Source organism: Melospiza georgiana, chromosome 33 (genome assembly GCF_028018845.1).
Source record: "Melospiza georgiana isolate bMelGeo1 chromosome 33, bMelGeo1.pri, whole genome shotgun sequence".
In the NCBI taxonomy this organism is placed as follows: Eukaryota; Metazoa; Chordata; class Aves; order Passeriformes; family Passerellidae; genus Melospiza; species Melospiza georgiana.
This window is the reverse complement of record NC_080462.1, coordinates 1,096,118-1,120,647: the sequence shown is the minus strand read 5'-3', so window position 1 is coordinate 1,120,647 and position 24,530 is coordinate 1,096,118. Positions and strand designations below refer to the sequence as shown.

The 24,530-nt window shown below is 64.7% G+C and overlaps 2 protein-coding genes across 2 annotated transcripts; one reads left to right on the top strand and one right to left on the bottom strand.

Moving 5' to 3' along the window:
* The first annotated feature begins 4,001 nt into the window (after positions 1-4,001).
* MUC1 (mucin 1, cell surface associated) lies at positions 4,002-9,140 on the top strand. The gene is made up of 7 exons (XM_058043027.1): positions 4,002-4,047; positions 4,682-5,286; positions 5,580-5,653; positions 5,756-5,898; positions 6,132-6,250; positions 6,333-6,479; positions 8,780-9,140. The coding sequence occupies exons 1-7, from the start codon at positions 4,005-4,007 to the stop codon at positions 8,852-8,854; spliced, it is 1,206 nt and encodes a 401-aa protein (XP_057899010.1). The 5' UTR covers positions 4,002-4,004; the 3' UTR covers positions 8,855-9,140.
* Positions 9,141-12,878: 3,738 nt separating this feature from the next.
* Positions 12,879-24,246, bottom strand: TRIM46 (tripartite motif containing 46). The gene is made up of 10 exons (XM_058043041.1): positions 24,105-24,246; positions 21,274-21,529; positions 19,452-19,795; positions 18,831-18,974; positions 18,612-18,707; positions 18,235-18,488; positions 18,020-18,141; positions 15,505-15,804; positions 13,883-14,180; positions 12,879-13,550 (listed from the first exon to the last, which is right to left on the bottom strand). Exons 1-10 carry the CDS (start codon positions 24,165-24,167, stop codon positions 13,175-13,177), a joined length of 2,253 nt encoding a protein of 750 aa, XP_057899024.1. The 5' UTR covers positions 24,168-24,246; the 3' UTR covers positions 12,879-13,174.
* Between the last annotated feature and the right edge of the window lie 284 nt (positions 24,247-24,530).

Below are 24,530 nucleotides of genomic sequence, written 5' to 3'. Positions count from 1 at the left end.
GTTGCGTCAGCGCCCGGCCGGTCCCACCGGCGCAGCCCGCGGCGGCGGGAGGCCGGGACGAGTGCAATATTGGTGGGCGAGAGCACAACACTGCACCGCATCCCGGCCCTCCCGCCGCCCCGGAGGGAGCGGAGCCGCCGCCGCCGCCGCCCGGGCCGCTCCGTGGGAACTGCGCGGCGCGCACCGCGGCTCGGCGGCAGGGACCGGTCGCCACGGCGACGGCTGTCCCGGCAACGCGGCGGAATGTGCCCCCACCCCCCCCATCCCGCCCGCCCCGGCACCGGCCCGGCCCCCCCGCCCCGCGGCGGCGGCGGCGGCGACAATGGGCGCGGCGGCACCGGGCCCCTCTTAAAAGGGCAACGCGGGGTTGCCCTCCGGTGTTGGGGATGGGACCGGGGCCGCGGCGGGAGCGCAGCTGGCTCTCCCCGGGAGTACCGGGACAGGTGAAATCACCGCTGGCTGCTGAGCGCCTCCTCCCGCGCCCCCGAGCTGCGAGGGGCGCCGCGGTTCCCGTTCCTGTTCCGGTCCTTCTTCTGCTCCCTCTCCGATCCCGGTCCGGTACCGTTCCCGGTTCCATTCCCGGTGCGGTCCCGCTCCGCTCCTGCTCTATCTCCTGCTCCCTTTCCTAGTCCCGGTCCCGTTTCGCTCCAGTATCGCTCTCACTCCCGTTCTGCATTACTGCGCTCGACTCCCGATGCCGCTCCCGGTCTGTTCCCAGCAGCGGTTCCGCTCTCGCTCCAGTCCCAGTCCCTGTCTCGCTCCCGGTTTCACTCTAGTAGAGTAACCTTTCCCCTCCCGGTCCCGGTCCCGGTTCTGGTCCCGGTGCGCGGCGGGAGCGTCATGCGGGGCTGTGTCCGCCAGGGGGCGCCGCAGGTTCGGGGCCACCGGCCCGGGGTGGGGACGGGGAGAGTCGGGACCACCGGACACGGACACACGGACACACCGGACACGGACACACGGACACACGGACACACCGGGTACGGACACACGGACACACGGACACACCGGACACGGACAAACGGACACACGGACACACCGGGTACGGACACACGGACACACTGACACACTGGACCCGGACACACGGACACACCGGGTACGGACACACGGACACACGGACACACCGGACACGGACACACGGACACACGGACACACCGGGTATGGACACATGGACACACGGACACACCGGACACGGACACACGGACACACTGAACACGGACACACGGACACACCGGGCACGGACACACCGGGCATGGACACACGGACACACCGGACCCGGACACACAGACACACCGGACCCGGACACACGGACACACTGGACACGGACACACCAGGCATGGACACACCGGACACGGACACACGGACACATGGACACACCGGACATGGACACACAGACACACCGGGCACGGACAGGCTGGACACAGGGAATACACTGGGCATGGACAGGGTGGATACATAGGGCCCACCAGACAGGGTGGGCATGGGCACCTGTGACCCACTGGACACGGCGAGGTTGGGCACGCAGAATCCATTGGGCAGGGTGGGGTTGGGCAGATAAAACCCCTAAGACACAGACAGGGTGAACACATGGAGCCCGTGGGGTGGTGGGCACACAGGACCCACCAGACGTGGGCAGCGTGGGCACATGGAACCCACTGGGCACGGATTGGGTGGACACGTGGGACTGACTGGGCAGACAGGGTGGACACATGGAACCCACTGGTCATTGGCAGGGTGGACATACAGACCCACAAGACAAGGTGGGCACACAGACCCACTGGGCATGGACAAGGTGGGCACATGGAACCCACTGGGCATGGACAAGGTGGGCACATGGAACCCACTGGGCATGGTCAGGGCGGGCTAATGGCCCCTGCTCCCAGGGCTGGTGGGTGAGAGCAGTTGCTGGCACCCCTTCTTGCCCCTCAGCCCCACGCACAGCGTGTCCTCTGTGGGGTCTGCAGGAGGAAAACTGCGCCCCTCACTCCGGGGGGATTAGGGCTGGCTCAGGGGAAAACCCCCAGGGCTGCGTGGGGAGGGGGATGAGGGCTGGAGCAGAGGGCAGCAGGGTCAGCATCACTGCACGGGGAGAGCCTTTCCCGTGGTGAGGCCTTTTGGGAAGGAAATGTTTGCCCAGAGGTGCTGCCTGCACGTGGCCTGGCTTGCCCAGGCTGTGGCTGCTGTGGGGAGAGCAGAGTGCTCTGGGGAGAACAGAGTGGTGTGGGGAGAGCAGAGAGCTGTGGGGAGCAGAGTGCTGTGGGGGGAGAGCAGAGTGGTGTGGGGAGAGCAGAGTGGTGTGGGGGGAGCAGAGTGGTGTGGGGCTAGCAGAGTGATGTGGGGAGAACAGAGTGCTGTGGGGGGACCAGAGAGCTGTGGGGGAGCAGAGAGCTGTGGGGAGAGCAGAGTGATGTGGGGGGAACAGAGTGGTGTGTGGGGAGAGCAGAGTGGTGTGGGGTGAGCAGAGAGCTGTGGGGGGAGAGCAGAGTGGTGTGGGGAGAGCAGAGAGGTGTGGGGAGAGCAGAGTGGTGTGTGGGGAGAGCAGAGTGGTGTGGGGAGAGAGCAGAGTGGTGTGGGGGGAGCAGAGAGCTGTGGGGAGAGCAAAGTGCTGTGGGGAGAGCAGAAAGCTGTGGGGGGAACAGAGTGGTGTGGGGGGACCAGAGTGGTGCTGTGGGGGGAGCAGAGTGGTGTGGGGGGAGAGCAGAGAGCTGTGGGGAGAGCAGAGAGCTGTGGGGAGAGCAGAGAGGTGCTGTGGGGAGAGCAGAGAGCTGTGGGGGGAGCAGAGTGGTGTGGGGAGAGCAGAGTGCTGTGGGGAGAGCAGAGTGGTGTGGGGAGAGCAGAGTGGTGTGGGGCTAGCAGAGTGATGTGGGGAGAACAGAGTGCTGTGGGGAGAGCAGAGTGGTGCAGTGGGGGGAACAGAGAGCTGTGGGGTGAACAGAGTGGTGTGGGGGGAGCAGAGTGCTGTGGGGGGAGCAGAGTGGTGCTGTGTCCCACTCCACCTGCACATCCATCTCTTGCCCTTGTCCCCCCTCCCTGCTCCCCTTCTCAGCACCGCCTCAGAACCCTTTGGCGTGCCTGGGGTGGCGCTTTGGCCTCGCACGAGGCTGGCCAGGAGCCAAATGTGGGGATCCCAACCACGACCTCCCCAGGAACTGGGACCCTCACAGGAATCAGCACCTTGCTGAGACACTGCGGCTCTCCCAGGGATCGGGAATTTCTGCACAGTGGCACCAGTAGCTTTTGATGCCCATCCGTGCCAGGAGCACATGTCACCTGCGCCCAGGCACGGGCGGTGCCCGTTACCTCTGGGGTGGGGCGCTGGCACCTGGCATCCCCCGTGTCCTGGCTGGGGATGGGGGTTCGTGCCTGCTGGGGGGGCCCTGGCACCTGCAGGGAGCTTGCAGGGAGGCGCTGGGATGTGGTGGGGCCCTGGGCTGTACCTGCGTAATCGTTTCGGGGGGGTCACCGCTGCTTATTTGAGTGTAGGGCGAGGCGATGACCAGCCGCTAATGATTAACCCTGGGCTGAGCCGGAGGATGAGGCCCCCCCTGCGCCAGGGGCTGGGGGGGCTCCCTGTGCCCCCCGTGCCCCGCACCGGGCTGGTAGCTCAGCGTGGGCAGCCTGGCAGACGCTGCTCCACCCCTGCACCAGGATGCCCGGCTGCTGTCCCGTCCTGTGCCCACCGGGGCTGTGCCCACCCGAGGCGCGGGGACGCTGCCAGTGGCATCTCCAGAGCCAGGGAAGCGTGAAGGACCCAACCTGGGGGGCTGACGCTGTGGGTGCCCCCTGGGCGCCGTGGCACCCCTGTGCCAAGCGGGGCAGAACGACCCCCCCCGCCTGGAGCCGGCGGCGGGGCGGGGCCTCCCCACCTGCTCCAGGTGCTCTATAAAGCTCAGGCCGCTGCCGAGCTGCCAGTTCCGGATCCCTGGAGTGAGGAGTGTGCCACCGGCTAACGGGAGAGCAGCCGCTGCCCAGCCCCGAGAGGCGCCGGCACCCCCTGGACCAGCCCCATGGCGTTCCCTGTCCTTCTGCTGCTGCTGGTGCTGGGCACAGGTGAGGGGCTGGGCACAGGGGAGGGGCAGGGGGAGCAGAGCGGGATCCCTGTCCAAGGGGGGACTGGGGGATGCTGGCACCAGTGGCATCCTGGCACCCTGTTCTGGCTCTGGGGTGCAGCACCCGGGGCTGGTTGTGCCCAGGTGCGTTGGTAGCTGGGGGCTCAGGGCACAGCTCGTGTCCACAGCTCGGCCAAGGGCTGGGCTGTGCCGGGACCAGCCGGAGCAGGCTGTGCCCGGGGCTGGCGGGCTGGAATGCAGGTGTGTCCCGCTGAGCACCCAGACCCCGCTGGGAACCTGCCCGAGAGCTGCCCGTGCTGGCCCCCAGCCAGGCCAGGCAGGTCTGGAGGGCACGAGGGCACCCAGCCTGTCACCCACAGCAAGGGGAGCTTCGTTGGGTGGCATGCCAGGGTTTGCAGCTGGCTGGGCATGGCGCTGGTGTCAGTGCCCAGCCAGCTGCACCTGGACCCTTGGTGGTGCCGCAAGTGCCCGATCTTGGGGTGTTGCTGAAGGTCTTGTTTGCCTGGTGGGTGCTGGGGGTTGTGGTGCTGCCCACAGTGCCCAGCTGATGAGGTGTTTTGGGTGAAACCTTCCCTGACCGAGCTGCAGGCGTTGACCCCAGGGGTTTCCTCCAGGTACCCGTGCCACGACCACCGAGACAACCATGGAGATGGAAACCACCGAAACGACCACCGTGGAGATGACCACGGAAAGCACCGCCAGCACCTGGCTGCCAAATATATTCCCCAAAAGCACACGGGCCAGCCGGCCCCAAACCCCCGGCTTCCCCTACGCCACCGCGTCCCCTGGCAAAAACAGCACGAACTTCCAGTTTGGCAACCACTCCACCAGCAATGCCACATCCAATGGCACCGTGGTGCCCGTCCCCAGCAGCCCAGCCATCCCCCATGCCAATGCCACCTCAAACAGCAGCAGCTGGGCACCCCACCTTGGCACCAACGGCAGCTCTGCCGCTCCCACCGCCACGCACGGCAGCACCCAAGGCAACGGGAGCACCAGTGCTCAGGTCTTCCCCACCCAGATAACGTCTGAGAGCAGCACAGCTCCCACCCAGGGTGGTCTCAACCCCAGCAAAACCTCAGCCCAGCTGCCTGGTCCTGTCCAGCTGCTCGTCCGTGTCCCGCTGTCCTTCCGGATCATCAACAGGAGCTTCAACGAGAGCCTGCGTGACCCAGCATCAGAGGATTACAGGAGCCTGAGCCGCACTGTCCTGACCATGGTGAGTCCCAGCCCCACCAGCAGAGGCTCTGGGCTGTGCTGGGAAGGACCCCCCCTCAATTTGGGGCAGAGGCTGTGCTGGGAAGGAGCCCCCTCAATTTGGGGCAGAGGTTGTGCTGGGAAGGACCCCCCTCAATTTGGGGCAGAGGATGTGATGGGAAGGACCCCCCTCAATTTGAGGCTTTCCATGGAAGCATCCATTCTGCCAGTTCTGCACGGAGACAGGAAAGTGGGGTGTCTGTGTCTGTGTCTGTGTCTTGGGGAGGTGGCCATGACCTCAATGCTTCCTTCCAGTTCCAACACGTCTTTGGCTGCCCGGGCTGCATGGGCACGCAGACCTACACCGGGTGCAGTGAGCTGCAGTACAGGTGAGCAGCAGCAGCAGCGCCACTGAGGTGTCCCGCAGTGTATCCCCCTGGTTTGTACCCCCTCAGGGGGCAGTCCGGGTGCTGATGTCTCCTCCCATGCAGCCAAGGCTCGGTGCAGGTCCAGTCCACCCTCGTGTTTGGGAACGGAAGCGACGCCGTCACTGCCGACGCTGCTGAGCAGCGCCTGAGGAAGAGCCTGGACCAGAATGGCTTCATCATGGGCCTGCAGCTGGACAGCATCCAGAGTGAGAACCTGGGGAGGGACGGGGATGGAGCCTGGGGGAAGCTTGGGGGGCTCCAGAAGCATTGCCCTGTCCTGGTTGAGGCCGGGGCTTGCAGAGGGTGGGGCACATTCCCAGTGCCTGTGTCGGGCAGGATCCCTCTCAGCAGGGCTCAGACCCTGTGTCCTGTCCCAGGGCCCTCTCAGGGCTCTGTCCCAGCTCTGCCTGTGGTGCACACACAGCTCTGCTCCTTTCAGGTTCTGCAACAGTGATATCCCCAGCTCCAGCGCCCATGATCCCGGACTGGGCCATCGCTCTGTTGGTCCTGGTCAGCATCCTGCTGCTCTTCACCATCTTCACCTGCCTCCTCCTGATGGTGAGGCCCCATCCCCAGCCCTCACCTGCACGCTGTCCCTGTGCCCACACCAGCCGAGCTCTGAGCCCTCTCTCTCCCCAAGTCCACCTGCACGTGCCGCCGCAAGAGCCGAGGGAAGCTGGACCTGCTCAGCCAGAAGGATTCCTACCACCCCATGGCTGAGTACCTGCAGTACCAGAGCCACGGGCGCTACGTGTCCCCCAACAGCAAACCCAACCCCTACAGCCAGGTGAGAGCCGGGCGCCCACACACCTGGGGGCTCCCAGGGAGCAGGGCTGAATCCCTGGGTGCGTGGCTGGGATCCCTGGGGTAGTGGGAGGTGATGGCAGGGCAGGGATGGGGATGGCAGGGATGGGGATGGTGAGGCAGGGACAGAGATGGCAGGGCAGGGACGGGAATGGCAGGGACGGAGATGGCAGGAACGGGGATGGCAGGGCAGGGATGAGGATGTCAGGGATGAGGAAGGCAGGGCAGGGGCAGAGATGGCAAGGGCAGAGATGACAGGGCAGGGACGGAGATGGCAGGGTCAGAGATGGCAGGGACAGGGATGGCAGGGACAGGGATGGCAGGGCAGGGATGTAGATGGCAGGGTCAGAGATGGTAGGGACAGGGGTGGCAGGGACAGGGGTGGCAGGGACAGGGGTGGCAGGGACGGAGATGGCAGGGCAGGGACAGGGATGGCAGGGCAGGGACGGAGATGACAGGGACAGAGATGGCAGGGACGGGGATGGCAGGGCAGCGATGTAGATGGCAGGGACAGAGATGGCAGGGCAGGGATGGAGATGGCAGGGATGGGGATGGCAGGGCAGGGACAGAGATGGCAGGGACGGGGATGGCAGGGACAGAGATGGCAGGGACGGGGATGGCAGGGACGGGGATGGCAGGGACAGAGATGGCAGGGACGGGGATGGCAGGGACGGGATGGCAGGGACAGAGATGGCAGGGCAGCGATGTAGATGGCAGGGACAGAGATGGCAGGGACAGAGATGGCAGGGACAGAGATGGCAGGGACGGGTCTGGCAGGGACGGGTCTGGCAGGGACGGGGATGGCGGGGCAGGGACGCTGCGCAGGGAGCTCGTCCCTCCCCAGCCCTGCCGGCAGGTGAGTGTAACATTCACGCCTGGCTGGAGCAGCAACCAGCGCGGGCACACCCGGCCCGGCTCCGGGGAGTTCCCCCGACCTTGGGCAGCCTCTCCCCGTGCCCGGCATTCAGGGGGCTTGCTGCCTGCCCACCCTGCCCCTTCTCCTGCCCTGCTGCGTCCCTCAGCTCTGCCGTGGGTGGGGGCAGCGCTGGGGCACTGCAGAGCTGACGGAGGCGGTGCTGAGGAGGTGATTCCCGCAGCCAGCATCCCTCATCCCGCACCGGCAGCTCCCAAACTGCAGCCGGAGCTGCCGCTGTGCCTCCGGGAGCCACAGAGGGCTCTGCCAGGCGATGCTGGGCACGGGGGGGGCCGCTCTGTGCTCCCCCCAGGCGGGGCCGTGTCCAGCTGCTCCGGCTCGCTGAGAGCAGCTCACCCTGAGCAAATACCAGGGGCCTGGGTAAATATTTACCCTCGCACTCGCCGGGCCGGCTTATCGTGCGGGAACACGGCCGGGGCCGCCACGGCTCCTCCTGCGCACGGGGAGCGGCGGCCCGGGGTGTCCCTGGGGGCCCGGGGTGTCCGCAGTGCCCATGGATGGGAGCCCGGGGTGCCCACAGTGCCCATGGATGGGGTCTCAGGGTGCCCACAGTGCCCATGGATAGGGGCAGCAGCCCACCACGGTGGGAGGATGCAATTTTTGCTTGCCCACAGTGGGCATGGAGAGGGTGCAGGTCTTCCTGTGCCCACCACGGTGGGAGAATGCGATTTTTGCTTGTCCATAATGGGCATGGAGAGGGTGCAGATCTTCCTGTGCCCACCACAATGGAAGGAAGTGATTTTTGCTTGCCCACAAGTGGGCATGGAGAGGGTGCAGATGTTCCTGTGCCCACCACGGTGGGAGAATGCGAATTTTGCTTGTCCACAAGTGGGCATGGAGAGGGTGCAGGTCTTCCTGTGCCCACCACGGTGGGAGAATGCGATTTTTAGTGTTCCATAGTGGCCGTGAAGAGGGTGCAGCTCTTCCTGTGCTCACCACAATGGAAGGAAGTGATTTTTGGTTGCCCATAGTGGGCATGGAGAGGGTGCACATCTTCCTGTGCCCACCACAATGGGAGGATGCAATTTTTGCTTGTCCACAGTTGGCATGGAGAGGGTGCAGATCTTTCTGTGCCCACCACGGTGGGAGAATGTGATTTTTGCTTGTCCATAGTTGGCATGGAGAGGGTGCAGGTCTTCCTTATGCCCACCACGGTGGGAGGATGCGATTTTTGCTTGCCCACAAATGGGCATGGAGAGGGTGCAGATCTTCCTGTGCCCATCACAATGGGAGAATGCGATTTTTGCTTGCCCATAGTTGGCATGGAGAGGGCGCAGGCCTTCCTGTGCTGCCCTAGGATGGGGGCTCAGCCCAGCCCTGACGCTCCTCTCACCTTTCCCGCCCCGAAGGTGGCCGGCGGCAGCACCACGAGGTCGGGCACCTTCACCTACACCAACCCCGCCGCCGGCTCCGACAACCTGTGAAGGGCTGGCTGGAAGGAGCGCGGCTGCCCAGGGGAGGGGGCAGCCCCAGCAGAGAGGCGCCCCCCGCTCCCGGGAGGGCAGCACCGGCCCCGGGCGCATCCCCCGGTGCTGCCCGGCCGTGGGCAGCGGGAGCCGGACGGTTCTGGAGCAGCCGGATTCGCGCACATGACAGAACTGCACGAGCGGAGGTGGGAGAGGGAGGGAAAGATCCCGCACACAGCCCACGGTCCCCGCGCTCGCTTGGCTTTGCAACCCCGCTCCCATGCCAGGAGGACGGGGCTCGGGCTCCCGCTGCGATTTTTGTGGTGTTGTTTTATATAAATGTCTCTGTTTGCGGGGTGTCGGTGCCGGGCTTGGCTCGGCGGGGTGGCAGATCCTGGGCTGGGGTGTGTTTATCAAATAAAAGGATGGGGGGCAGCCGTGTGCCAGGGGGGCTTCTCTGGGACAGGCCTGGCGCCCGCCGAGGTGCGGCCTGGGCTTGGGTGGTGGCTCTTGTTTGCCATTCCAGGAAACGCTGGCCTTGCTGCTGGGGATGTCACCGTGTCACCCCCTCTGGATGTCACCCATGCCGCCAGAGCCCGTCCCTCTCACCCCTCCTGGCAGTTTCTGCCCACGGTTTGCCGCGTCTGGTTTGACGCACCCGCTTTCCCCGTGGCTGCACAGGCGGAATGCTCAGCTGCACGTGTGCCCCTGGCTGCCTGCAGCGTGTCCTGCTCCCCTCTTCCTGTGAGCCCAGGCTCTTCCAAACCCTCACCGAGCCCCAAACAGGCTCCGGGGGATGCTGCAAGAAGAGGCTGCGTGGCAGCAGCAGGGCACAAACCTTGGGAGCAGCCATCCCTGGCGGCCCCCTGGCAGCTCCAGTTTGAGCTGGGCCCCGTTCCTGGGCACTGGGAGTGTTTTGGCAACGGCTGAAAAGGCAGAAAAACAAGGAGAGCAACCCTTGCCCAAAGAAAAGCCCGTGTGGTGGCAGGCACGGGGCCAGGGCTTGGCTGGCTGGGAGCAGCCCCAGGAGCAGCACTTGGGCAGCTGATGGAGCCCTCGGCCACAGAATGTGGGCTCTGGGTGGGGCCCGCGGCTGTGCCAGGTGCCCAGGAAGCCTGGCACGTGCTGGCAGCTATCAGAGCTGGGCTGGGGTGCAGCCAAGGGGTCTCTGGAGAACAGGGGGCTCCCCGAGACTGCTAGGGGGGTGCATTGATGGACATCTGGCACAGTGGAGCACCCCCTCCACCCCCAGATCCATTCTGCCAGCTGGATATGGGGTCGTGTGCTTAGCACAGAGCCCCAAAGGGGATGGGGTGTGCCTGGCACTGCTGCTTCCCCCCTCAGCCCCCCCCAGGCCTGGGCAGGGCCCCAGGGATCAGAACAGGGCCCTGATTTGAAGGGCTGGGCCCTACAAAGAGTTGCCTGTTCACAGAGAGCTCAGCCCTGTGGGCCCATCCCCTTCCAGCTCCAGGGACAGGCACCCACCCACCCGTGGACCCTGCCCCTGCCATGCAGAGCACCCAGGTGAGGGGGTCCAGCTCCAACACCCATCTGAGAAGGTGCCTCAGCACCCAGCAGCCCCCCAGGCTGTTCTGGCTGCCCATGGGACTCCCCAGCAGTGCTGAAGTTTATTCTGGGCCCAGTGGAGAGCTGTCCCCTCCAGGAGCCCCCTGTGATGGGGTGGCAGCGACCCACGTGGCCAGGCAGAGCACGGGCAGGACCCGACACGTCAGCGCTGCCCGGGCTGGGCACGGTTGGCACCTGCTGGCCACGGCCCAAAGGACAGCCCGGCCCCGTGGCCCCGGTGCCGTGCACGCCCCTGGACACGTGCTGCTGCTGGACAGCCTGCTCTCACGGGCCCACGGCCAGCCCAGCAGCACAGCCCTGCTACCCCACAGCTCTGTGATCCCATAGCCCTGAGACCCCACAGCCCTGAGACCCCACAGCTCTGTGATCCCATAGCCCTGAGACCCCACAGCCCTGCTACCCCACAGCTCTGTGATCCCATAGCCCTGAGACCCCACAGCCCTGAGACCCCACAGCGCTGTGATCCCATAGCCCTCAGACCCCACAGCCCTGCAAATACACAGCCCTGCAGCCCCACAGCCCTGTGACCCAGCAACCCTGAGACCCCACAGCCCTGCTACCCCATAGCCCTGCAAATACACAGCCCTGCAGCCCCACAACAGCCCTGTGACCCAGCAACCCTGAGACCCCACAGCCCTGAGACCCCACAGCCCTGAGACCCCACAGCTCTGTGATCCCATAGCCCTGAGACCCCACAGCCCTGCTACCCCACAGCGCTGTGATCCCATAGCCCTCAGACCCCACAGCCCTGAGACCCCACAGCTCTGTGATCCCATAGCCCTCAGACCCCACAGCCCTGCTGCCCCATAGCTCTGTGATCCCATAGCCCTCAGACCCCACAGCCCTGAGACCCCACAGCTCTGTGATCCCATAGCCCTCAAACCCCACAGCCCTGCTACCCCACAGCTCTGTGATCCCATAGCACTCAGACCCCACAGCCCTGAGACCCCACAGCCCTGCTGCCCCATAGCCCTGCAGCCCCACAGCCCTGTGACCCAGCAACCCAGAGACCCCACAGCCCTGAGACCCCACAGCCCTGCTACCCCACAGCTCTGTGATCCCATAGCCCTCAGACCCCACAGCCCTGCTACCTCATAGCCCTGCAAATACACAGCCCTGCAGCCCCACAGCCCTGTGACCCAGCAACCCAGAGACCCCACAGCCCTGAGACCCCATAGCCCTGAGACCCCACAGCCCTGAGACCCCACAGCCCTGAGACCCCACTGCCCGCTTCCCCCACAGCCCCATGACCCCACAGCCCTGCTATCCCATAGCTCTGAGACCCCACAGCCCTGAAAACCCACAGCCCCATGACCCCACAGCCCTGTGACCCTACAGCCCTGCTACCCCACAGCCCTGCTACCCTACAACCCTGCAGCCAGCCCCACAGCCCCATGACCCCACAGCCCCATGACCCCACAACCCTGAGACCCCACAGCCCCATGACCCCACAGCCCTGAGACCCCACAGCCCCATGACCCCACAACCCTGAGACCCCACAGCCCCATGACCCCACAGCCCCATGACCCCACAACCCTGAGACCCCACAGCCCCATGACCCCACAGCCCTGCCACCCCACAGCCCTGCTACCCTACAACCCTGCAGCCAGCCCCACAGCCCCATGACCCCACAGCCCTGAGACCCCACAGCCCCATGACCCCACAGCCCTAAGACCCCCACAGATCTGCAGTCTCACAGCCCCATGACCCCACAGCGCTGAGACCCCACAACTCTGTGGCCTCACAGCCCTGCAATCCCAAAGCCCCGTGACCCCACAGCCCTGTGACCCTGGAGCCCCGTGACCCCACGGCCAACCCAGCTCCCCATGTCCCTTGTCACCCTGTCCCCATGCACACTCCAGCCCCACAGATAGCTCAGTCCCATGCTCCCCCTGTGCCAGGGAGGCTCTGGAACGAGTCTGGCATTGCAGTTTATTGTAGGAAACCATGAAAATACAGCGTTTGCTGTAACAGAACCCAGGAGAAATGACAGCAGCTCGGACAGAGCCCGGCGTGGCACTGCTGGCACAGCCCCCACGGCTGTGCTGGGGCTCCCTGGCGGGTCAGATCCAGACCCTGCAGGCCCAGCCCACCCCGGCCACGGGTTGGGCACCCAGAGGTGTAACGGGAGCCAAGCGTGGCCCTGAGGCCACGTGCAGGGCTGGCCAGGCACGTTGCTCCCCAAGGACAGGGCAGAGCAGGCGGCAGGCACCGGGGTGCCCGGCAGCCCACGGGAGGGACCCCACGCTGGCTGTGTGCAGGGGCTGTGCCTGGCTGCAGCCAGATGATCCACGTTGAAAATGAGCCATTTTACAAAACACCTTCACACCTTGTTCCAGCCCAGCCTCCCCCCACCTCCCTCTCCCCTACCCCAGCTGCCTCCCCCACCCCAACCAGCACCCGGCCTCTCCCCTGCACTGTCACCCCACTGTCACCTTCCACCCCCCTCCCTGCGCAGCCCCGTCCCCCTCCCTGACCCCTCTCTAGGGCTGACCCTCTGCCAGCCCTGCCCACAGCCCCAGCCCAGAGCAGCCTGGGGCTGAGCTGGAGCCAGGGCCGGGCAGACAGGGTGAGGAGGGGACGGCAAAGCTGTCCCCGTCCCCCCCATCCCACAAAACAAACACCTGGCCTGTCCCCGGTGGCGGCAGGGCTGGGTCCACCCCTGCTCTGCTCTGCTCTGCTCCCTGGCCACTTGTGTCCCCCTGGTGCTCGCAGGGTGCCCGCGGGGCGTGTGGGGACCGCGGGCGTGGCTCAGTCCAGCTTGGCAAAGTTCCCAATGGTCACTTTCCTCTCCTGCTTGTTGGCCACCAGCTCCTGCAGGTGCAGGGCCCCCCCTCCGATGAAGCAGAAGGCGGGGCAGACGGGCCCCGAGCAGTCCACGCCGCACTCCCAGAGCTCGCGGAAGGACACGGCGTCGTAGAAGCTCACCTTGCCCTGCTCGTAGTCCAGGCAGATGCCAATGCGCGGGGGCAGGGGCACGGTGCAGCCGTTGGGGTCGCGGGACGTGAGGGCCGAGCCGTGGGACAGCAGGATCTTGCCCATGCCGATGGTGAGGAAGGCGTAGGGAGGAGGCGCCTCCACCGTTGTGTCCTCTGCCCCGCTGTCGTGGCCACTGTCGGGGTCATACCTGTGGAGGGGGGACAGGTGAGTCCTCCCACGGGAAAGGCTGGAGATCCCTCCACACCTCCAGGGATGGGCACCCACCCAGGAGGGCCCTGCCCTGCCTGTGGCCTCTCCACCTGCCATGCAGAGTGCCCAGGTGGGGGGATCCAACTCCAATACCCATCTGAGAAGGTGCCTTAGCACCCGGCAGCCCCCCTGGGTGGACTGGCCACTCATGGGACTCCCCAGCAATGCTGAAGGTGTTTATTCTGAGCCCAGTGGAAAGCTGTCCCCTCTCGGAGCCCCCTGACACCCAGCTGGGGAGGTAGGAACAAACCCTGCACCCTCCAATCTCACCTGGGGCTCACCACGTCCTGCGGCACCTGGAACCACTCCTGCAGCTTGCTCTCCAGCCCCACGCCCACCTTGACCAGGTAGGAGCTGGGGTCCACGCAGCAGGCCCAGTAGCTCTTGCCCTGGGTGATGGCCACGTCGCCGATGACCAGGTCGATGGACAGGTGGCAGCTGGTCATGAGGCGCTCGGCGGCGAAGAGCATGGGGATGCCGGGCACGCTGCGCACCGCGCGCTGGTCCTTGCTGATGGCCAGCCGGTCCCGGTTGAAGCCCCAGCGGTTGTCCAGGAAGAAGTTGAGGACTGTGGGGAGCAAAGAGGAAAAAGGTGAGCAAGCACAGCACAGCGGGGCGCCCCGCGTTGAGCCAAGAACCCATGTGTGGTAATCACATATCCTCTGAACAGAGAGAGACGTAGTTCTCCCAGGATTTTCCTGGGAAGCTGTGAGAAAGCTCAGAGAAAGAATTAAAACAATTATGATCTCAATCTCTGCACGTAGCAGCCAATCTGTTTGTCAAAGATGTTTACAAGAAGCGGCTGTCCCTTCTTGACCAACAGGTGAGAGAAGATTCCTAAAGGCCAATCAGGTCTTAGGTCTACCTTTGTTTCTATAAGAACTGTAGATTTCTAATAATAAAGTGCCTTTCATGCCTTCTGATGATGGAGTCTCACCTTTGTCTGACCCCGAGACCCCCCCCGAGAGAAGGTGACCCTGACAAGATCCCGTCCCCTCTCACCTGGGGTGGGTGGGTGACACCCCTTTGGTGACAATTGGTGACCCCCAACATGATCCCATCCCCTCTCACCTGGGGGTGGCAGGCAACACCCCTTTGGTGACAACTGGTGACCCCGACGTGATCCCATCCCCCTCTGACCTGGGGTGGGTGGGTGACACCCCTTTGGTGACAATTGGTGACCCCGACGTGACCCCATCCCCTCTCACCTGGGGTGGGTGGGTGAACAACCCTTTGGTGACAACTGGTGACCCCGACGTGATCCCATCCCCTCTCACCTGGGGTGGGTGGGTGACACCCCTTTGGTGACAATTGGTGACCCCGACGTGACCCCATCCCCTCTCACCTGGGGTGGGCGGGCGGGCGATATCCCTTTGGTGACAATTGGTGGCCCCAACGTGATCCCATCCCCTCTCACCTGGGGCGGGCTCGCAATACCCCTGAGGTGACAATTAGTGACTCTGACATGATCCCATCCCCTCTCAACTGGGGTGGGTGGGCGATACCCCTTTGGTGACAATAGGTGACCCCGACGTGATCCCACCCCCTCTCACCTGGAGCGGTGACAATTGGTGACCCCGACGTGATCCTCTCCCCTCTGGGCAGGCAATACCCCTTTGGTGACTATTGGTGACCCTGACGTGATCCCATCCCCTGTCACCTGGGGTGGGCAGGCGATACCCCTTTGGTGACCCCGATGTGATCCCATCCCCTCTCACCTGGGGTGGGCAGGCGATACCCCTTTGGTGACCCCGACGTGATCCTGTCCTCTCTCACCTGGGGTGGGCAGGCAATACCCCTTTGGTGACCCCGATGTGATCCCGTCCTCTCTCTCCTGGGGTGGGCAGGCGATACCCCTTTGGTGACCCCGACGTGATCCCGTCCCCTCTCACCTGGGGCGGGCGGCGTGTGCAGGTAGATGTCCTCGCTGTAGTCCCCAAAACCCGCCTTGTTGTAGCCCTTCACCCGGAGCACGTAGACGCTGTCGGTGTCCAGGTACTCGACGAGGGCGCAGGTGCCCCTGACCTCCTCCCGCCGCTGCCACAGCTTCAGCCCCTTGGCCTTGGCGTCGGTCTTGCGGAACTCCACGGTGTAGTGCCAGGCGGGCGGCGAGTGCTGCGGCAGCCGCCAGCACAGGAAGATCTGGTCGTAGGTGTAGGTGCGCTGCGTGTCGATGACGGGGGCCTCGGGCGCTGCGGGGAGAGGCGGCAGCGGGCGTCAGGCAGCATCCCCCACCCCGTGGGCAGGGAGGCGGCCGGACGCAGGGAGGGGGCATTCCGGGATTCCGGACGGACGGACGGATACGGACGCACAACCAGCGGAGTCTAAAGGGGTCTGACTGCGGAGGACCGTGTGTCGGCACCGGAGGAGAGCGAGAGTCGGGGAGACAGAGGAGCTGCTGCTGTGGGGCTCCAGGGACCAGACAGGCCGAGTGCAAGTCAGGAGGGAGGAGAGAGAGAGAGAGAAAGAGAGAGAGTGGAGGCAGCAGGAGAGGAAGAGGAAGAGGAGGAGGAGGAGATGGGGATGGAGGGTGGTAGAAGGTACTGGCAGGAACAGAGGCAGGGAGGGGAGGGGAGATGAAGGGTGGCAGGTGGGAGAGGGGTAAGGAAAGGGTGGGAATGGGGCAAGGAAGAGAAAGGAAACAGGATGAGGAGGGAGGTAGAAATGGGGCAAGGAGAGGGATGGAAATGGGAGAGGAAGAGGACAGAAATGGGGTGAGAGTAGGATGGAAATAAAGAGAGAAGGAGAATTGAAATGGGGTAACAATGGGGCAAGGACAAGGTGGGAATGGGATGCAGAAAGGGAAAGAAATGGGGTGAGCAGGATGGAATTGGGGTGAAGAGGCAGATGGGAATGGGGCGAGGGGGGAAAGAAATGGGATAAGGAGAGGGGTGGAAATAGAACGAGGAAGAGAAGGGAAATGGGGTGAAAGTGGGAGAGAAATAGGGGGCAGATGGGAAAATAAATGGTAGAGGAATCTGGACATAAATGGGGTGAAGAGGAGACAAATATGAGGCAAGAAAGGGAATGGAAATGGGACAAGAAGGGGAAGAAAATTGAAGAAGGAGAGGGGTGGAAATGGGGCAAGGAGAGGATGAAAATGGAGCGTGGAAAAGGATGGAAATTGGGTGAGACTGGGATGGAAATGGGGTGAGACTGGGATGGAAATGGAGAGTGGGGGAATGGAAACAGGATGGGAAGAAAGTGGAAACGGCAAGGATGGGGTTGAAATGGGGCAAGGGAGAGTGGAAATGGGATGAGGAGGGAGCAGAAAATTGGATGATGAATGGGACAGAAGTGAGGTGAGCATGTGGACAGAAGTGGGGTGACAGTTGAACAGAAATGCAGCGAGGAAGGGGATGGAAACAGGGCGAGAGGAGACAGAAATGGGGCAATGAAGAAAATGGAAACAGGACAAAAGGGGATGGAAATGGGGAGAGTGCAGAAATGGGGCGAGGAATGGAATGGAAATGGAGCAAGGAGTGGGACAGAAATGGGGTGAGAAAGGGATGGAAATGGGGTGAGAGACGGCAGAAATGGGGCAAGGAATGGAATGGAAAAGGAGCAAGGAGTGGGACAGAAATGGGGCGTGAGTGGGATGGAAATGGAGTCAGGATGGGGATGGAAATGGAGCAAGGATTGGGGACAGAAACGGGGTGAGAAAGGGATGGAAATGGGGTGAGAGAGGGCAGAAATGGGGCAAGGAAGGGGATGGAAATGGAGCAAGAAGCGGGACAGAAATGGGGCACGAGGGGGATGGAAATGGGGTGAGGATGGGGATGGAAATGTGGCGAGAGGGGGCGGGAGGGCAGGAGGAGGGCGGCAGATGGAGGAGGCAGAGCCACCGGCTGCCAGCGCCGGCGGGCAGGACGGGGATGGAGGGGATGGAGGATGGCGGCGGAGCGGGGCCAGGGACGGGAGCAGGATGGAGGGATGGAGGGATGGGAAGAGAGAGCGGGGCGGCTCTGGGGCAGGGGTGTGACTTGCCTCAGTTACTTCGGTGACGCCTCGGCAGCGGCCGCAGCCTATAAACAAAGAGAGGTAGAAGCAGGTCTGAAACGTGTCGCCAGCGGGTCTGGCAGGGCCACGCGGCTCCTGCCCTGCGGGAAGCGCCTGCCCGGCAGCGGGGGCAGCTCCGTACTCACCCCGCGGCACTGCTGCTGCCCTCACCTGGCACCACGGCCCTGCCTGCCTGCCCCTGGCCCCGGCGCCCTGGCACAGGGCAGGGCAGGGGTATCTCTGGGGGCTGCTGGGGCGGGGGCTGTCCCTGACGGGGAGGGGGCACCGGCAGATCCGCGAGCAGCCGTGGCTGAGCTGCAGCTCCGAGGCGGGCAGGGACCCGCTCTGCCCGCAGGGGCTGTGCCTGGGCACGGGGCACAGCCGGTGCCCGGGTCCCGGTGCCTTTACCTCGGATGAAGGCCAGGTCAGTGAGCAGCTTCAGCTCCCTGCTGACATCCAGCTGGAAGTGGCTGAAGGAGGCGTTGGCTGCAGGACGGAAGCTCTGCAGCGAATCGGTGGCCCTGAGGATCCTGCAGCGCAGGAGAGTGGCCATGTCAGGGTGGCACCGCGGGCACCAGAGAGTCCCAATGCTCCCTGGCAGCTCCACGCCCACAGCCCAGTACCTGTTGTGCAGCTGCTTGGCAGCCTGGACAAAACAAGGGTGGTCAGTCTCCTTCAGCACCTCCTGGGCATAGCCCACCATGCCCGAGTTCTCCAGCATGGCCTGGTGCTCCCGGATCTGGCCGTGCAGGCTGGCCAGCCGCTCCTGCTGGCACTCCTCGATGGCCTGCAGCAGCGTGGCCCGCTTCTCCTCCAGCATGGCACAGAGCCCCTGGATCAGCTGGGACACCTCTTCCTTGGCCTGTGAGCCGTTCACCTGCCGGGCACAGGCATGGCAGGGTCAGCGTGTGGCACCTCCTGGGAGCAGAGGGGACCGGGCTGGCTGTGCCACCCCTGCCTAGGGACAACTCAGGGACATATGGGCACCCTCTGCCCTTACCTCTGTGTGCTTCACTGTCTCCTCCAGCTCAGCAATCTGGGTCTGCACTGTGTCCTGGCTGCTCAGGATGTAGGCGAGGCTCTTTGTCAGCTTCTCCTGCAGGAAGGTGATGAGATGTGGTGCCAGCAGCCCCCGCCCCACACCCCCCCCGTCTGCACTGGGGCTCTGTGGTGCCCCCAATTCCCCACAGAGCCCCAGCCTGGCCCCAGGAGCCCTTACCCTGAGGGCCTGGTAGGCGCTGAGCACCGGGGTGATCTTGTGGCTGGTGTGGGTGCGGCGCACGCGGCAGAGCTGGCACACCAGCCGCTGGCAGGTCTTGCAGTAGTGAGTCACCTCCTCCTTGTGCTCCGGGCACATCAGCCCCTGCACGAGCACAGCAGGGCTCAGCGGGGCTCTGCACCTCCCTCCACCCCCAGGAGTGCCACCCCTGCACCCCCAGATCTCAGCATCACAGAATGGTTGGGGTTGGAAGGGCACCTGGGAGATCATCTTGTTCTAACCTGCCTGACATGAGCAGGGACATCCTCAACCAGACCCCATTGCTCAGAGCCCCACCTTGGCCTTGAACACTTCCAGGGCGCCGTGCCCCAGAACCACACCACACTCACTACAAGAATTTTTTCCTAATTTCTAACCTAAACTTACTCCCTTTCAATCTGAACCCATTGCTCTTTATCCTGTCACTCCAGGCTTTTGTAAACCTGTAAATCCTTTCAAAAGCTCCCTTCAAACACCCAGAAGGCCACCATTTGGTAACCCCAAACCTTCTCCTCTCCAGGCGGAACAATCCCAACCCTCTCAGCCTCAACCAGGAGGATTAAGGCGGGCAGGACGACCCACCTTGGGGCGGAAGGTGAGCGTGGGGGGCGTGGGCTCGTGCTGGGCTTTCTGCGTGCCCCAGGGGTGGTAGAGCTTGAAGCACTCATTGCAGAAGCTGGACTTGCACTCCGTGCAGCCCTTGGTGGCCTCCAGCTGCGGGGGCTTGCAGAACTGGCACATGATGGCGGCGCTGATGTTGATGGTCTGCCGGTAGCGCTCCACCACGCGCTCCAGGGTCAGGTTGCGGAAGAGGCTGCCCAGGCCCCGCTCGCCCAGGTCCACGTCCCGCTGGCAGGCGGGGCACGGGAAGCTGACGGTCTGCGGGTGCACGGCGCCCCGCTTGCGCCCCGGGTAGGTGCCAAAGCCTGTGGGAGGGAGGCGGGGATGGGGTCAGCAGGGCAGAGAGACCCAGCCTCACCTCTGTCCCTTCCTGCTGTCCCTGCTCCCAACCCCTCCAGCCATCCCTGTCCCCGTCCTTTCCAGCCATGCTCACCCCCTCTGCTGTTCCTGTTCCTTCTGCCATCCCCTCCAGCCATTCCCTTCCGCTCCATCCATCCCTGTTCCCTCCAGCCATCCCTGTCTCTCCAGCCATCCCTGCCCTCATCCTCTCCGGTCATCCCTGTTCCCTCCAGCCATCCCCTTCTCCTCCAGCCATCCCCCTCTCCTCCAGCTGTCCCAAACCCCTCCAGCCATCCCCGTCCCCATCCCCTCAACCATCCCTGTCCTCTCCAGCCATTCCTGTCTCCTCTGATGTCCCCATCTCCTCCAACCATCCATCCCTGTCCCCTCCAGATGTCCCCATCACCTCTGGCTATCCCAAACCCCTCCAGCCATCCCTGTCCCTATCCCTATCCTCTCCAGCCATCCCTGTCCCCTCCAGCCATCCCCCTCTCCTCCAGCCATCCCTGTCCTGACCCCTCTGGCCGTCCCAAATCCCTCCTGCCATCCCTGTCCTCAACCTCTCCAGCCACCCCTGTCCTCTCCAGCCATCTCTGTCCCCTCCAGCTGTCCCCATCCCCTCCAGCTGTCCCAAACCCCTCCAGCCATCCCTGTTCCCATCCTCTCCAGCCTGTCCCCATCCTGTCCCCATCCTCTCCATCCTGTCCCTATCCTCTCCAGCCATCCCTGTCCCCATCCCCTCTGGCTATCCCAAACCTCTCCAGCCATCCCTGTCCCCATCCCCTCTAGCTGTCCCAAACCTCTCCAGACATCCCTGTCCCCATCCCCTCAGCCACCCCCACCGTCTATAGCCATCCCTGTCCCCTCCAGCCATCCCCCTCGCCTCCAGCCATCTCTGTCCCCTCCAGCTGTCCCCATCCTCTCCATCCTGTCCCTATCCTCTCCAGCCACCCCTGTCCTGACCCCTCTGGCCGTCCCAAATCCCTCCAGCCATCCCTGTCCTCATCCTCTCCAGCCATCCCTGTCCTCTCCAGACATCTCTGTTCCCATCCTCTCCAGCCTGTCCCCATCCTCTCCATCCTGTCCCAAACCTCTCTAGCCATCCCTGTCCCCTCCAGCTGTCCCCATCCCCTCCAGCTGTCCCAAATCCCTCCAGCCATCCCTGTTCCCATCCTCTCCAGCCTGTCCCCATCCTCTCCAGCCTGTCCCCATCTTGTCCCCATCCTCTCCATCCTGTCCCTATCCTCTCCAGCCATCCCTGTCCCCATCCCCTCTGGCTGTCCCCATCCTCTCCAGCCACCCCCGTTCTCTCCAGCCACCCCTGTCCCCTCCAGCTGCCCCCATCCCCCTCAGGCTGTCCCAAACCCCTCCCTGTCCCCATCCCCTCAGCCACCCTTGCTGTCTCCAGCCATCCCTGTCCCCTCGTTGTCCCCTCCAGCCCCACCTGACTTGAGCAGGCGGTCCAGCCGGTCGGGTTTGGGGACGGCCCTGCGGCCCAGGCGGGGGCTGCGGGTGGAGGGGGTGGCGGCGGGCGAGGTGGGCTCGGACGTGGGGTCGCAGTACAGGTGCCCGTGCTGCAGCAGCACCTCGCTGGCACACACGTGGCACACGTTGTGGGCACAGGGCAGGGCCAGCGGCTGCTTGTACATCTCCTTGCACACCGGGCACACCAGCTCCCGCTCCATGTTCTTCATGCTGGTCTGCGGAGAGAGCGGGAGCGTCACCCGCTGGGGACACGGCGGGGCTGGACCAGATGGGACCGGCACCAGGGCCAGGATCTGGGCCAGGACCAGCACCAGGGCCAGGAGCAGGGCCAGGACCAGCACCAGGGCCAGGACCAGGGCCAGGACCAGCACCAGGGCCAGGATATGGGCCAGGACCAGCACCAGGGCCAGGAGCAGGGCCAGCGTCAGGGCTGAGATCAGCACCAGGGTCAGGATCTGGGCCAGGACCAGAACCAGGACCAGAATCAGGGCTGAGATCAGTACCAGGGCCAGGACTAGGACCAGGGCTAGGATCAGGGCCAGGACCAGGATCAGGGCCAGGACCAGCACCAAGGCCAGGACCAGGATCAGCACCAGAACTGAGATTAGCACCATGACTGGGATCAGGACCTGGGAACAGCTCTAGGGCCAGGACCAGCACCAGGGCCAGGATCTGGGCCAGGGCTGAGACCAGCACCAGGGCCAGGAGCAGGGCCAGCATCAAGGCCAGAATCAGGACCAGAATCAGGGCTGAGATCAGCATCAGGGCCAGGATCAGAGCCAGGACCAAGACCAGGATGAGCAGCAGGCGTGAGACCAGCACCAGGACCGGGATCAGCATCAGGACCAGGATCAGCACCAGAACTGAGATTAGCATCATGACTGGGATCAGCTCTAGGGCCAGGACCAGCACCAGGACCAGGATCAGCACCAGAACTGAGATTAGCACCACGACTGGGATCAGGACCTGGGAACAGCTCTAGGGCCAGGACCAGAACCAGGGCCAGGATCAGGGACAGGACCAGCACCAGAGATAAGATCAGAATCAGGGCTAGGACCATCACTAGGGCTGGGATCAGGGCCTGGGACCAGCACCTGGGCCAGGATCAATATCAGGGCTGAGATCAGCACGAGGGCCAGGATCAGGGTCAGGACCACAGGGACATCAAGGCCATCAGGACATCAGGGCTGATATCAGAATCAGGGCCTGGGACCAGCACCTGGGCCAGGATCAGCATCAGGAGCAGGATCAGCATCAGGAGCAGGATCAGGAGCAGTACTGGGACCCAGGATGGGATGGAGACAAGGACAGGGACCACCATCAGGCCAATGATGGGGCCTGGGACCAGCACCAGGGACGGGATGAGGACAAACACCAGGAGCAGCAGCAGGATGAGGATCAGGGCTGCCACTGAGATGAGGAATGGAGCTGGGATCAGCATCAGGGCCAAGATCAGGGCCAGCACTGGAACCACAGCCAGGAGCAGCACTGGGATAGGGGCAAAGGCTGGGACCAGCATCATGGCCAGGATCAGGCCTGGAAGTCAGGGCCAGCAGCAGGATGAAGCCCAGGGCTGCACTGGGGATGGGAACTGGGGCCACAGCAGGACCAGGACTGGGGCCAGCACTGCCACCAGGAGCAGCATCATGGCCAGGATCAGGCCTGGGGGCAGCAGCATGGGCAGAACCACGATCAGCACTGGGATGGGTCTGAGGGCTGAGGCTGGATCACAGCAGGGTCAGGATCAGGCCTGGGGGCAGCAGCATGGGCAGAACCACAATCAGCACTGGGATGGGTCTGGGGGCTGAGGCTGGATCACAGCAGGGTCAGGATCAGGCCTGGAAGCAGCAGCATGGGCAGAACCAGGATCAGCACTGGGATCAGAGCCTGGATGGGGCCCAGGCCTGGTGTGAGGATGGGACTGGGCCCAGGATCAGAGCAGAATCAGGACTGGCATTGCAATGGGGAGGGGGGCCACCACTGTGATCAGCACCAGGATGGGCCCGGGGCTGGGATGGAGATGAGGACCAGCACTGGGATCAGCACCAGGATGGGCCCGGGGCTGGAATGGGGATGGGGACTGGGATGGGGATGAGGACCAGCACTGGGATCAGCACCAGGATGGGCCCGGGGCTGGAATGGGGATGGGGACTGGGATGGGGATGAGGACCAGCACTGGGATCAGCACCAGGATGGGCCCGGGGCTGGGATGGGGATGATGGCTGGGATGGGGATGAGGACCAGCACTGGGATCAGCACCAGGATGGGCCCGGGGCTGGAATGGGGATGGGGACTGGGATGGGGATGAGGACCAGCACTGGGATCAGCACCAGGATGGGCCCGGGGCTGGGATGGGGATGGGGACTGGGATGGGGATGAGGACCAGCACTGGGATCAGCACCAGGATGGGCCCGGGGCTGGGATGGGTGTGGGATTGGAACTGGGATGGAGAGGGAGATGAGGGCCAGGATGGCGATGGGGGCTGGGATGGGGACTGGAGCTGGACCCACAGCAGAGCCCTGGGACCAGCGCCAGGACCGGGCTGGGCACCAAGATCGGGGCCGCCCTCTGGGCACCCGGTGCCACCGGCTCGACCGCGGCTCGGTGTGGGGGGGTCCCGATGCCGGGGGATACCCGGGGGTCGCTGCGGTGAGTCGGGGTGCGGGTCCGCTGCCCGCCCACCCCTCAAGGGCATCGCCCTGCCCCCCCCCCGGTCCCCGCCGCGTTGCCACGGCGACCCGGTCCCGGAGGACCCCTGTCCGCCCCCCCGCCGCCACCGCGGCCGCTCACGCTGATGCGGACGAGCGCGTCCATGATGGAGGTGAAGGTCTGCAGGTCCTCGCCCTCGGCCATGGCTCCGCTACCCGCGCCCGTGCCTGCGGCGGCGGCGGCAGCAGCGGCGGCCGCGATCGCCCCGGTGTGTTGCAGGGAGCGGCGGAGCCGGGGGGAGCGCGGGGGGCGGCGGCGCGCATGCTCGGCGGCGCCCGCCCCGCCGGCACCGGAGGGCGGTGGAGACACCGGAGGGGCGGCACCGGTGTGGGGCGGGGGGGAGCGGCGCGGGGATGCTCTCGCCGCACCCCCGGGCGTCCCTCGAGGAGCGACACTCGGGAAGCGGCGCAGGGGACGGGCTACGGGCAGGATGAGCATGGCACCGGTACCGGCGGTGCTCCAGGGGGTGTTCCCGGGGGTGCCCCCGGTGCCGGTACCGGGGCCGGT